Source organism: Macaca fascicularis, chromosome 5 (genome assembly GCF_037993035.2).
Source record: "Macaca fascicularis isolate 582-1 chromosome 5, T2T-MFA8v1.1".
Classification (NCBI taxonomy): domain Eukaryota; kingdom Metazoa; phylum Chordata; class Mammalia; order Primates; family Cercopithecidae; genus Macaca; species Macaca fascicularis.
The window spans coordinates 100,124,589-100,138,929 of record NC_088379.1 but is presented as its reverse complement, the minus strand read 5'-3'; the positions used below and the strand labels follow the sequence as shown (position 1 = coordinate 100,138,929).

The 14,341-nt window shown below is 37.3% G+C and overlaps 1 protein-coding gene across 23 annotated transcripts in view; it reads right to left on the bottom strand.

The window, feature by feature from the left end:
• The window catches only part of LOC102132539 (PDZ and LIM domain protein 5), a 216,903-nt gene that overhangs the window by 137,255 nt on the left and 65,307 nt on the right, over positions 1–14,341 (bottom strand). For all 23 annotated transcript variants that reach the window (XM_065545244.1, XM_074040164.1, XM_074040169.1 and 20 more), the window contains exon 3: positions 10,653–10,804. In XM_065545244.1, the coding sequence (XP_065401316.1) occupies positions 10,653–10,804 (152 nt within the window). The remainder of the gene's footprint in view (positions 1–10,652; positions 10,805–14,341) is intronic.

Genomic DNA, 14,341 nt, shown 5'->3' with positions numbered 1-14,341 from the left:
TTTGACATATTAAAATTTTCTTTTGCAAAGACTATTTTAGGTGTGATCCCAAAAAAATTTTTAAGATTTAAAACTAAAAAGGTGTTTAAACATATTATTCCTGGGATTGCTTTCCCAAAGGACTATAGATTGAAGTAAGTTTTCCTTCAGAGAAATAAATAAGACTTTCATATGTTAAAAAAAAAAAAAAAAAACCTTTCAAGATGTAAAGTGAAAGTGAAGAATTTCACAATACAAAATACACCCTAACCAACCCATATTTATCAGATCTGTTTATGGTCAAACTACCACAGACTATTCAGAATTAAAATGAGCCTTCCAGTCCATTTCCAACAATCTTTATCCCTACTGAATTGAAGAAAAAGAGATATATAAGATAAATACTTCTTTTCTATGTCTGCTGATTGATTTGTTGATTGACAATTATGGTCTCTTCCAGTGAGTGTGATGTTGACTAAACAGTCCCTAAAACATATTTTCTTTTTTTTTTTTTTTTAGATGGAGTCTCACTCTGTCACCCAGGCTGGAGTGCAGTGGTGTGATCTTGGCTCACTGCAACCTCTGCCTCCCAGGTTCAAGTAATTCTCCTGCCTCAGCCTCCCAAGTAGCTGGGAATACAGGAGCGTACCACCGCATCTGGCTAAATATTTTTTTGTATTTTTAGTAGAGACAGGGGTTTCACCATGTTGGTCAGGCTGGTCTTCAACTCCTGACCTCAAATGATCTGCCCACCTCAGCCTCCCAAAATTCTGGAATTACAGGCATGAGCCACAGTGCCTCGTCCCTAAAACTGTTGGAGGCCGAAAGAGTTAGGTCGTGATCAAGTCAGTATACCACTGGAGGCCATATGAATAAGCAGCAAACTGTTTCTCATAAATGCAGAATGTTGGCAAACTGACAAACTGTGTCTGCCACCCAGAAGGGCTGCTGAGGGCAGTCACGACCCAGGCGCAAGTGTTTCTTATGATTAGGCATAATTGAAGCCTGTTAGTAACAATATGAACCTGTGATCAATTAAGTAGCTCACCAATTGATACCTCCTCCTGCCTACTCTTGTTACCCAATAAAAACCAAGGACTGTAGAAGCTTAGGCGGCTGCCTTCGCTCACTAAAAGCAGGGAACCCTTTTCTTCTCTCTTCTTCTCCATTGTAGCCTTTCCTTTAAAACAGTTACTTTTGTCTAAAGTTTTCATTTCTAGGTTTGTCTGTCCCTTCATTCAGTCTGGTAATGATGGTCTAAAGGAATAACAGTAGTAACTGTTGTAATGAAGGTCTCAAGTAGTAACAGTAGTAACTGCTGTAATGATGATCTCGAGTAGTAGTTGTGGCAGTCAGCCACATAAAACATATTTTTGTTTAATTTCTGAATCTTTAGTTACTCACAGAATGCATACATAGAAGCATAGGAATGAACTAGCAAATGCAGTTAACAGGGTTATAAATTTGGGAGAGAAAAATAAAAGATGACTTTCTGACTTAGGGAAACCATATACACAAGTCAGCATCCAAATGAATGTTTCTATCTAGTGGCTCATTAACCTATTAGCTTTTCCCCCCTTTTCCTTTCACTCTAATATACAGGGTCTTTTTAAAGCACACAGAAAAATTTTAGGTATAATTTTTATTACAAAGTACTGACAGGGGAGAGTAAAAAATGAAAAGTACTTTTTAACAGAGATGCAGTTCCTTATAAGTAGAGGAAGAGTCACCCCTATTATGCATCTATCCCATCTTATCAAATATATACAAGGAAACTAGTCATTAAGTCCTTTGCCACAGGAAAGAAAGTAAGGAGGGCATAAGCTTTGAACTGATCTGAGTTTGTTAGGCAAGTCACATAAACTCTCTAGGCCAAGCTTGTCCAACCCGTGGCCCACAGGCTGCATGTGGCCCAGGATGGCTTTGAATGCAGCCCAACACAAATTTGAAAACTTTCTTAAAACATTATGAGATTTTTTTTGTGATTTTTTTTTTAACCTCATCAGCTATCGCTAGTATTAGTGTATTGTATGTATGGCCCAAGACAATTATTCTTCCAATGTGGCCCAGGGAAGCCAAAAGATTGGATATCTCTAAGCCATTATATATTCACCTGAAATAGGCTAACTTCTTCTTCAATGAATTGATACAAGGATTTAATGATATATGTAAAAAAAAAAAATTCACAAAGCATGCCAATACATGTTTGTCCTCTTTCCCTTTCCTAAGCAGCATTTCTAATTTTAATGATGGATGGGGGATATAATCAATCGGACTTAGTCCTTCTGAAAAACTGTCATCCTCCAACCTAAGAATTAAAAACAAATAAGCAAAGTAGTAGTAGTAAAAGCTAAACTGAAGAATAAACACTAGAAAAGTACATGAAATACCAAAGAGAAAAAAAAGTAACTTCAAATAGGATGATGTGAAACTCCAATTGTTAAAAGAAAAAAAAATCCAACTAAATATCTTAATTCACATGAACTGAAATATCCCAGACAGAGAACTGAAAACTTCGATTGAAAAAAATACTTTCTAAACTCCTGCCTCTACTCTATTGGTGAAAGAAACATCAGAGTTGAACTCATAAAGCTAACAGTAATGGGATATTAAACAATCCATTAAAATGAGACAAAAGATGGCTAATAGCTTCAGTCTGGTACAACAGCTATTTCTTCTTTTCTCTTATAATCCAATGTAACTATTAAATTACTCCAATCTGTCATTTATTAGCAGTAGTATTTGGACCTCTGGCAATCTTTTTGTTGTTTGAAGGATGAAGAAGAAGGGGAAAGCAGAAAGAGTAATACACCAATATTTTTCAAAACTCAATTCTTTTCGGTCTCTCACTTCCAATCATAACAAGTTATACAATAAATGAAGTTTGAAGAACAAGAAACAAAAATTTAAAAAAGCACAACATGCCACTACTAGTAATATAAAAACAAGGAAGGGTAGAAAAACTATATATATTCTGTGATTCTAAGAGGATTAATTTAACAATATAAAATAAGAATAAAAATACATAGTACTATATTTTCTGATGAATAAATGATGCTTGCATATCCATCTGATCTACCTTTCACCTTAAAGTGAGCAGAACAGTACAAGTCACTTTGTTAACCTGGCACAGTTTAAGATAACTCCAATGAAGAAAGTCCAATTTCCTGATTCTCTCAGCCAAAATAAGCAAACTTAAGTTGGTTTGATCTAACAGCAACTCTAGGGAACTTATCTATTTACAGTTGAAAAACCAGAATAAGAACCACTATTTTTATTACAAAAAGGGAATTTATAAATCACCTATGACCTCATTTTATAGTCTAGAAAATTAAGGCCCAGTAGTTTAGCCACCAGCCCTAAATCATACAATAAGCATGTAACAAGTGTATTTATGTCCTACTACGTAGCTAACTACTGAAATAAATGGAACAGTTAAAAACCTTATTCATCTGATGGCGAGTGATGATGAGCATTTTTTCATGTGTCTGTTGGCTGTCTGAATGTCTTCTTTTGAGAAGTGTCTGTTCATATCCTTTGCCCACTTTTTGAAGGGGTTGTTTTTTTTTCTTGTAAATTTGATTGAGTTCTTTATAGGTTCTGCATATCAGCCCTTTGTCGGATGAGTAGATTGCAAAAATTTTCTCCCATTCTGTAGGTTGCCTGTTCACTCTGATGGTAGTTTCTTTTGCTGTGCAGAAGCTCTTTAGTTTAATTAGATCCCATTGGTCAATTTTGGCTTTTGTTGCCATTGCTTTTGGTGTTTTAGACATGAAGTCCGTACCCATGCCTATGTCCTGAATGGTATTACCTAGGTTTTCTTCTAGGGTTTGTATGGTTTTAGGTCTAACATTAAAAAATCAGGAAACAACAGGTGCTGGAGAGGATGTGGAGAAATAGTAACACTTTTACATGGTTGGTGGGACTGTAAAGTAGTTTAACCATTGTGGAAAACAGTGTGGCGATTCCTCAAGGATCTAGAACTAGAAATATCATTTGACCCAGCCATCCCATTACTAGGGATATACCCAAAGGATTATAAGTCATGCTGCTATAAAAACACATGCACACGTTATATTTATTGCGGCACTATTCACAATAGCAAAGACTTGGAATCAACCCAAATGTCCACCAGTGACAGACTGGATTAAGAAAATGTGGCACATATACACCATGGAATACGATGCAGCCATAAAAAAGGATGAGTTCGTGTCCTTTGTAGGGACATGGATGCAGCTGGAAACCATCATTCTCAGCAAACTATCGAAAGAACAGACAACCAAATACTGCATGTTCTCACTCATAGGTGGCAATTGAACAATGAGATCACTTGGACACAGGAAGGGGATCATCACACACCAGGTCCTACTGTGGGGAGGGGGGAGGGGGGAGGAATAGCATTAGGAAATATACCTAATGTAAATGACGAGTTAATGGGTGCAGCACATCAACATGGCATATGTATACATATGTAACAAACCTGCACGTTGTGCACATGTACCCTAGAACTTAAAGTCTAATAATAATTTAAAAAACCCTTATTCACAGAAACCAGTTCTAATATGGTTAATATTTATTAGACATCAAAGCTTTTGAAAGTAATTTTCTTCTTGTATCAACTGAAATAATTTTTAAAATGATCCACTTTGACTTGGATCAAAATCACAGGCAAAATATATTTGACATTTAAAAATTAGCATTGCTATTTGCCTGACTTCCTGAAGAGTAAAAATAATTTTAAGTAGAATTTTTTATAGTCCAGTTGCAGTACTCCTAGAATTAGTTTCAGGTGCAGAAAAAATTATATATTTTCCATTTTTTTTTCAATGATAAAAGACAAAATAAAGTCATTCACACTTCTATATTCATTAGAAACCCAGAATATACTGAGTCAAGTCTTATTTTTTAGGATATCATAGAAAGAAAATGTGTTTGCTTTATTATATGCCCCCAAATTAAAGTAGACATAAATAACAGTTACAAAACCACCTGACTCAAGCAAGTATCTTTATCTTACTTTTTCTTATCTAAATCCTATTTTAAGATATTGAGGTTGGGTCTAAAAATGAAACCAAATTTTGAATATACACATACATTTTCTTAAAAATTAGTAGATATATAACAATATTCAATGCAAAAAAATTAACAAAACAAAATTACTGGCAATTTTCTTTTCGAAAATAAAAAATGAGTTTTCTCTCTTATGTTCTCTCCCTGGGAATTCTTAGGTGGAGGAGAGCAGAATTCGGCAGCAGTGGTCCTCATCCAGTGTTTCTATAGTGCTAGCAGGAAACAGCAGCACCACCACTATTGAGTGGGGAGAGACTTGGTCTGTTCCTTCCTCTGGCCTTCCTTTCCGTAACTGTAAGTTATTTATCTCCCAAACCCTAATCTAGATCCCTGGCCAACCAGCTATAACTTCCCAGAGCTTTCTCACAATGTTTTAATAGGTCCAGGAAAACTTAAATTTGATTACAAACAAGGCAATGACCCACAAGGCTCTACAAGTTCTTGCCACTTCTACTCCCTTCCTGCTGCCTCTCTGACCTTACTTCTAACCGGTCTGCCTTCACTCACTCTGTTTGGCTATGCCAGCCTCCCTGACAGAAGGCCACCACACTGGCTCTTCCCTCTGCTTGGGATACTCATGCAATTCCCTGGGGAATTGCAGTTTAAAATGGGGTGGTAAGGAAAGTCACAGTGAGGTTATTGGCTATCTGGGGCATGAGTACCCCAAGTGAGAAGGTGCTCCCTATGTCCCTCATATGCTTTATTTTTCCCTATAACACTTATCCACACAAGATATATTACATATTCTGTTCACTTGTTTATTATCTGTCTCAGTCCTCTAAAATGTCAGTACTATGAAAGCAGAGATTTTTGTTTGGTTTGTTCACTGCTATGTCCCTAGCATCTACAAGAGTGACTGGCACATAGTAAGAGTTCAGGAAGTATTAGTGAAATAGATAAATGATTCCCAGTTTGGGAAATAATACCAGTGCCTATCAAAAATAGACTACTATACAAGATGCTGTCAAATACAAATAGAGTAAAAAAACATACTCTTTGCTCTTAAAGAGTCTTCTTGAAGAACCAGGACTAATAATACACGGAGTGATTAGTAAATAACATAGGCAGTGCTAGGTATGACTATTAGCTAATTAGGTTTATTTGTATAAGACTCATGGAATTGCCCTTGTTATTCCTGATTATACCTAGTATATAATTAAACACTGAACTGAATGGCATAAACTATTTCATACAAGTTCAGAAGGGGAAAAAGGAATGAGGTGCAATAGTAGGAACAGACTGTGGGCAGGAGACACTCGATTTGGGTTTAGTGGATGTGAAGGCATGCACTGGCAGTGAACAGGTGGTAGGCATTTCAGATGAAGTGAATTTCATGACACGGCATAAAGGCAAGAGAAGGACAGTGAGAAGCCTATCCTAAATGGAAGAGAGGGCATTCAGAGATGAGTGGTGGTGATCTGGAGAGGACAATATGAGGAGGACTCGATTACAAAGAACATGACCTTCTGAGCAGAGGGATTAGTCTCGATAGAATCTCATAGCATGTGCTGTTGTCTATGCCCAGCTTAGATCTCCTGGAACCCTTCTAACAGCTTGTTACACCCATTCCCCAGGTGTTTCTTCCATTGCTGCTAATGGTTCACACCAGTAACTTTCTTTGGAAGCAATATAAGCTACCTCCTAGCCCTCGTCTCTGTTTACTCACACAACATACTTCCAGGACAGCTGACAGCTAATAACTAACAAATACAAGGAAGGGGGTACAAAAGCACAGTTTCGTTGCCTCAAGGCAAGACAGACTCACTCTGGGGTGCAATTTTGTTCCCAGGTTTCCTGCTGGATCAAGTGAAGCTGGATATCCCCTGAAATGATACCTTTGCTCATCTCAATTTCTTCTGCTTCCCAAGCCTGTTTCACTCACTCCCTTACTTAAAGGAATCCCCTACTGTATCACTTGGACAAGAATCCCCATCTCAGACTCTGCTCTAGGAAATTGGACTAAGACAAGTCTGTAAATGACGGTAGTACATATTCATGCAGAAACTTCAAGTTTTTGAAGGAAAGAGTTCACTGAGAAAGTATTCTTGTAGGTAACTCAGTTTGGAAGAATTCAGAGTAGTCTGATTGGTGAGAAGTGGAATGAAGAAGTGACCAGAGGACAATTAAGAATGCTGTTCAGGGCTGGGCACGGTGGCTCACACCTATAATCCCAGCACTTTGGGAGGAGAAGGCAGGCAGACAGATCACGAGGTCAAGAGATCAAGACCATCCTGGCCAACATGGTGAAACCCCATCTCTACTAAAAATACAAAAATTAGCTGGGTATGGTGGCACGCGCCTGTAGTCCCAGCTAATTGGGAGGCTGAGGTAGGAGAATTGCTTGAACCTGGGAACTGGAGGGTGCAGTGAGCTGAGATTGTGCCATTGCACTCCAGCCCGGGTGTCTCAAAAAAAAAAAAAAAAAGAATGCTGTTCAGGCCAGGCGCAGTGGCTCATGCCTGTAATTCCAGCAGTTTGGGAGGCCGAGACAAGCGGATCACTTGAGGTCAGGAGCTCGAGGCCAGCCTGGATAACATGATGAAACCCCATCTCTACTGAAAATACAAAAAAAAATCAGCCAGGCACAGTGACACGCGCCTGTAATCCCAGCTATTCGGGAGGCTGAGGTAGGAGAATCCCTTGAACCCGGGAGGTAGAGGCTGCAGTGAGCTGAGGAGATGGTGCCACTGCACTCCAGCCTGGGTGACAGAGCAAGACTCCGTCTCAAAAAAAAAAAAAAAAAAAAAAAAAAAAAGCCGTTAAAACTCGGAAAACATACTTACTTTGATATAAGAGAGAAAATTTGAGGAGAGAATGGTCCTGGTATAGAGAAGAATCACAGATAACTCTTCAAAGTTGTATTTTTTCCTTAAAAGGCAGAAGTATTTCTTCAGTAGCACTGTCAATATTATACTATGAATTTTGTTAACCACACACACTATCTAAGCAGGCTGACATTACCTAAGAAGTGTTCAAAAACTTGAAGAGAATGTCAATGAATAACAATGACTCTAAAATACTCCCCAACAGTTTGGGTCCTTGAATGTCTATTATTTAGAAATACAAAGATACGATTAAGTAGTATACTCAAATGTTTATAACAAGTCGATTTTGTAAGTTGGTTTGTTAGATTCTGTATAAGCAGCCTAAAAGAATCTTTATTAGAATCAGTAGCAGACTACATAAATTGGAAAGGCATTCAAACAGGACAACATCTGGTTTTTATCTATTCTTATGGGGCCCAAAGTGTTTTCAATAGAAAATAAGATACTGGTTCCTGAGTCATAAAATAAGCAGCACAATGTGGAAACAAGCAGGCTGGTATGAAAGAAATTGTACGCAGCCCATGAAAGAGCTCATAAACTTTCAGTTTTAGAATGTGTAAAACAGCCTGTCATCATCTCTATTTGTTGTGCTTTCTTGGTATCTCAAACAAGTTAAGTTTCTTGACCTCTTGATTTCCCTTCAAAATTCATACTTGGTAAATTAAAAATGACTACTTTCATTTGATTAGGAACAACTTTCATGTTACATGTCTCAATATAGAGAACAGAAGAATACTAATGAAACAAATTTTTTTATAACCAATGACTTTTCTTACTGACTACTTTCCTATGCATTAAAATGTATAGCTAATAGCCTATCAAAATTTAAAATACATATAAACATTGATTCAGCAGTCCCACTGAAAAGAATTTCTCTAAGTTTTTTAAAAAGACCCTAAAGAGGAAACTGGTTAGAAAGTCATGATACCTCAAAATAGATCTGTATGTCCAAGTCAGTCTAAGTTTGTAAAAACAATTTCCTTTTCAGTTTTAATACCAAATTGATATTCACTCAGACAGGTAAATATAATTTACCCTGTAGAAATTCTTTCACTAGCAATCCCTAGGACAGCAGTAGCAAAACACAGAGCACTGCCTAAATGTTTTTCACAAAACACGACTCCTAGGAGGGGCTCCAAGAAAAAGCTTCCATAGACAAATACTTTGGGAAGGTACCAGGTTTTATTTCCCTCTTTCTTTTCAATTTTACTTTTTTTGGGGGGGAGGGGCGGCGGCGACAGAGTATCGCTCCATTGCCCAGGTTGGAGTACAGCGGCATGATCTCGGCTCACTACAATCTCTGCCTCTAGAGTTCAAGTGATTTTCCTGCCTCAGCCCCCAAGTAGCTGGGATTACAGGCATGTGCCACCACACCCATCTAATTTTTGTATTTATAGTAGAGACTGGGTTTTACCATGTCGGCTAGGCTGGTCTCAAACTCCTGACCTCAGGTGATCCACCCACCTCGGCCTCCCAAAGTCCTGGGATTACAAGTGTGAGCCACAGCGCCCAGCCTATTTCCCTCTTAAAGATTCATAATATACATGATAATTTACGGAAGACTTAGATAATTATATGCAATATAATTATGGAAGAGATTGGGGAGGCAGAAAAAGTAGTGTTTTCCAAATCTGATAGAATTCAGAATACTTTTTGTAATCATCAAAAACAAGATTTGCTTAAAACCCTCCACAACTACCTCGTACATGATCAAACTACCTTCATTATAAAGCTGAAGGTTCACAGCTACCCTTCTATCACTCTCCATTCCCTCTTTCTCCTCCCTTGCCTTCGGCCCAGGATACTACAGTGATCAAACTTTATAAGTCATAATAACCACAGAGAACTTCAACAAATATAACTCCTGGTCTTTCCTCCCAGAAATTCGGATTCAGTATAGACATCAGTATTTTTAACAAGCACTCCAGGTGATTTTGGTGCAGGTTTCAAATGATGGGATCCTCAAAATACCTGATATATTATAAACAATGTGATGATTAATTATTTTATAATTTGAGGCCAGAGTGACTTTAGAAAGCAGTAAGTTCAAAAAGTCCAGCCTTCAAAGGACTGTATTAAAAATTATTTTTCTACTCAGAAAAAAAGAGAGAAAAAGACAAACTAACGAAAGCGAAATCATATCCTAAAAGAATATCCTTTAATATACTGCTCAGAATTTTACCTAACAGAAAGAACTCTTAGCCTGCACTCCATTGAGAAATTTCAAGAATTCCTGAATTCTCTGAAGCTGTATACACAATTTCTTTTTCTTTTTTTTTTTTTTTTGAGACAGGATCTTGTTCTGTCACCCAGGCTGGAGTGCAGTGGCACAATCAGAGCTTCATGCAACCTTGACCTCCGGGCTCAAGCAATCCTCCTGCCTCAGCCTCCTGGGTAGCTGGGACTACAGGCCCATGACACCATGCCTGGCTAATTTTTTTATGTTTTGTAGAGGCAAGCACTCATTATATTGGCCCAGCTGGTCTCAAACCCCTTAGCTCAACCAATCCTCCCACCTTGGCCTCCCAAAGTGCCGAGATTACAGGCCCACACAATTTTTCTTAGTATGGAAATACATGCCTTTTGATGGGGAAATAACTCATAGCTTTCAGCAATTCTCATGCTGCTCAATTATCCAATTTAAGAGCCATTATATTTTTTATTTACCTGAAACAATGGCAGCAGAAACTGAGTCTTAGTTAACACCATGAGTCAGACACACAAAAACACATTCCTCAATGTTGGTTTCTCTTTCAGGACAAACAGAAAGCAACTTACCTTTGCAGAGTCATATTCAAAGAGCCTGTACAACCCTTAATCTTATTCTGGGCTTCAAGATGAGTCATTCCTTGTGCACTTATTCCATCAATGCTGAGAACCACATCGCCTATTCTTACATTTGCCTGGGATGCCTTGCCGCCATCTTTTAGCTGTAATAAATACATTTCATTAGGAGTGTCATTCTGAAAAAGAATAATAAATGCTGATAAAAATTATACTTTTGCTTATACCAAAAGCATATTAATACACTAAGTAACACAAAACTATCTTGTTCAACATGTAAAGAATTTTAGCATGTAAAGTTAAAATTCAAATGATTTAAATGTTTATTTTCTTAAATTCTTATTTGTTCTATATAAAAAAAAAAACGAATTTTCTGAGAAAGATTCCCTGATCATTTCTCCATTTCTTTATTGTGCAACAGTAGTTGTGTGATTTTTATGAATCAGGAAGAGAAGCAGCCAAGGAAACTTCACATTTTAGCAGAATAAAAAGAATGCAATCTGAATGGGGTTTTTATACTCTTTTGGAAATAATTTTTTAAAACTCTTAACAGCTGTATTTTTGTTTGAGCACAAAGACGAATAGAGAGGGAAGATCTGCTAAACAATCCTTCCTGTCGAGTCCAGTTCACATGCAGCGTTTGGGGACTGAATTCTTTCAGATTCCAAGCCCAAATATCTTTTATACTAGGTGTGCTTCCTGCTGTAGGCATTTGCAGAAGGGAAACTCTTTGCATCTGAGACAACTCGACTTTTTTGCGTGTGTCACAGTCCTTAATCCTTAGTCTTTCTTCTCCTGCTCAATAAAATCGTCTATGTGTTTACATTATTTAGTTTGATCTTCTCCAAATTTCGTGTGTATATATTTCATTGCCCCAAAAGAAGCACATATATTACGCTGGGATAAGTGACAGTGAACTTTTCATAGATACCTAGAAATATGAAACAAGTACAAATTAAAGAAACCATTCAAATTCAAATGACAACTCAGCATTCAATAAGTACAATAGATCATACTGAATACTGAGTTGCTGAAGGATGGGAGATACTAGGCTTGAAAAAGCAAGTAAATAACCAGTATTCATCTAGTACTTGAAACTAAAATCTTATACAGAGTTTCTGTTTGAGATGATGAAAAAGTTCTAGAAATAGATAAGTCAGAAGGTTGCACAACACCGTGACTGTATTCAGTGAATGCAACTGAATTACACATTTTAAAATGATAAACCATTTTGGGAGGCCAAGGCAGGCAGATCCCTTGAGGTGAGGAGTTTCAGACTAGCCTGGCCAACATGGTGAAACCCCATCTCAACCAAAAATACAAAAATTAGCCAGGCGTGGTGGCGCACACCTGTACTCCCAGCTACTCAGGAGGCTGAGACAGGAGAATAGATTGAACCTGGGAGGCAGAGGTTGCAGTGGGCCAAGATCGCACCACGGCACTCCAGCTTAGGCAACAGAGCAAGACTCCATCCCCCCCAAAAATAAAAAATAAAATAAAATGATAAACATCGTTAACTTCTATGTTATGTATATTTTATCACAGTTTAAAAAAACACCAATGATTTTAGAAAACATTTAAAGAAAACAGTTCTGAAAGCAAGCGAGCTACACACCACTTTCTTTGGGACTTTGGGAAGGTTGTTCCACTTACACTATCAGGTTATCATAATGATTATACATAGATAATATAGTTGGATAAATGTTAGCTATCACTGTATTATCATTCCCTTGATCTCAGATTACTGATCTGAGAAATGTGGGGCCTGCACCAGATGATCTAAGAGGACTTCTAAGGTCCCCGCCAGTTTTAAAAGTTTATCTGTGAGCTGCTACCTATACAAAGTTACAGGTTTGATCCTACAATAAAAGTGAAATCTGGAAGGCTTCTGTGAGACAAAGGGACATCTATTCCCTACTAAAATCCACAAATGAATTAAAATTTGACATCTTTGTAAAGAGAGAAAGTAAACATAAGTCATCCTAGATTTTATTTTAGCAAAGAAGGACAGGCATTAAACAAAAAATTAACTAGAAATAGAAAGCAGTTAAATTACCTCACCACCCTCACATAAAGTAGCCTTAAAACAGAAACACGGAAATCTATGGGCATTTGTTCTAAATGTGCCTAACAGAAACAACTTAAATACTCCTAGTTCAGTAGTAATATAAAGGTAATGAACAATGTAGAAACAAAATAATGGAATCAAAGACAATGTCATAACCAGATAACTTTTCTTATTCTGCTCCCTTTACATACTAGATCTCTTGAGAGTCTATCATCTCAAGATGTTCAAAACCAATTTCTTAGAATTACCTTCCCTTCTAGGACTGCTTTTATTCTGTCACCCTTATTTTCAAATCATGGAGCACAGGAATCCTATAGCCACATGGATTCTGCCTCTTAAGTACCACATCTAGGAAAATTACTAAATGTAACAATGTAAATGTGATCTGTCCATCCTTCCATTCCTCTCCTATGATAGTCCAAGTCTTGATCATCTTTCACCTTGCTCTTGCGTACTTGCCTTCCACTAGAGTTTTCTACAGACCTTTCCTACCTTCACATCTCCATATTTGTCTCCTTTTCTTCCATTTTAACATTCCCGAATGGTGGCCCCATTACCTCTTGCACTGGAAAGTTCTAATCATATCAACTCCCTATTTATAAAATGAGAGTAGAAAAATTGCAAATGTCTTCTGCTTCCTATAATGTAAAGAAAATACAAGCCAGCTATAATTTGTCACCAATCTGTTTTCAGCTTCAAAACAAGTTCCATAAGGTCAGGGATCATGTTTTATAATTTGTTCTTCTCCGAGAGCCTTGAATATTGTAGGTTTTCTAAAACTTTCACAGCTTCCTTGGTAACTTTGTTAACAAGTATTAGGAAGAACTTAACTGTACTGAATCTTAATTCTTTCTCAACCAATTACCACAAATGGAAACAAAAGTCCATCATGGGCTTAACATATATTTAAAATGCCATACAAACTCCTTTTTGTTTACAGTTTTCAGTTTTTCAACATGAATCATCTTGAGTTTTCGACACTGATGTCTTTTTGGAATCTCTAACCATCTTCACTATTCTCTACCCAGGCTACCTACTCATATGATGTAAACTTAAGGGCATGATGAGCTTGAACTAATGCTATATATAGTGGGAAATGCCCAATACACAGAAAAACAAATTTAGGACTTGTAAAAAGGAACACTTAACTAAATACTCCTATGAGCTTCATTTATCTCCAGAACCACTTCCTCAATCTGTTCACTCATTAGAAAGATAAATGTTGCCTTTCTCTTAATTGGGTAGGATGTAGCATTATCAATCTAAGCAGCCAAGGAGAGACTACAAAGTCATTCATTATTTGCACAGCTCTTTTTTTGTTTGTTTGTTTCACTGTTTTTCAAGTCTGAATAGCTTGCATTTGTTTAAAGCAGTAGTAACTTTCTGTCATCAGTACATCTTGTACACGGCAGCTGTAAGTGTGTATGTATTTCATAAATGCACAGCGTAGGAAGGAAGCAGTTGTGGGAGGCTCCTGGGTGGAGCTCAGTATAAATCAAACTAATCACAAGCAAATGCTTCCTTTTTGATCTTTAAATGCATTTTTCAGTACTGCTATCCAATTTTCCACAGACTTAATTGCAGCGGTGTGCTTCTTCAAAAACATTACTTTGTG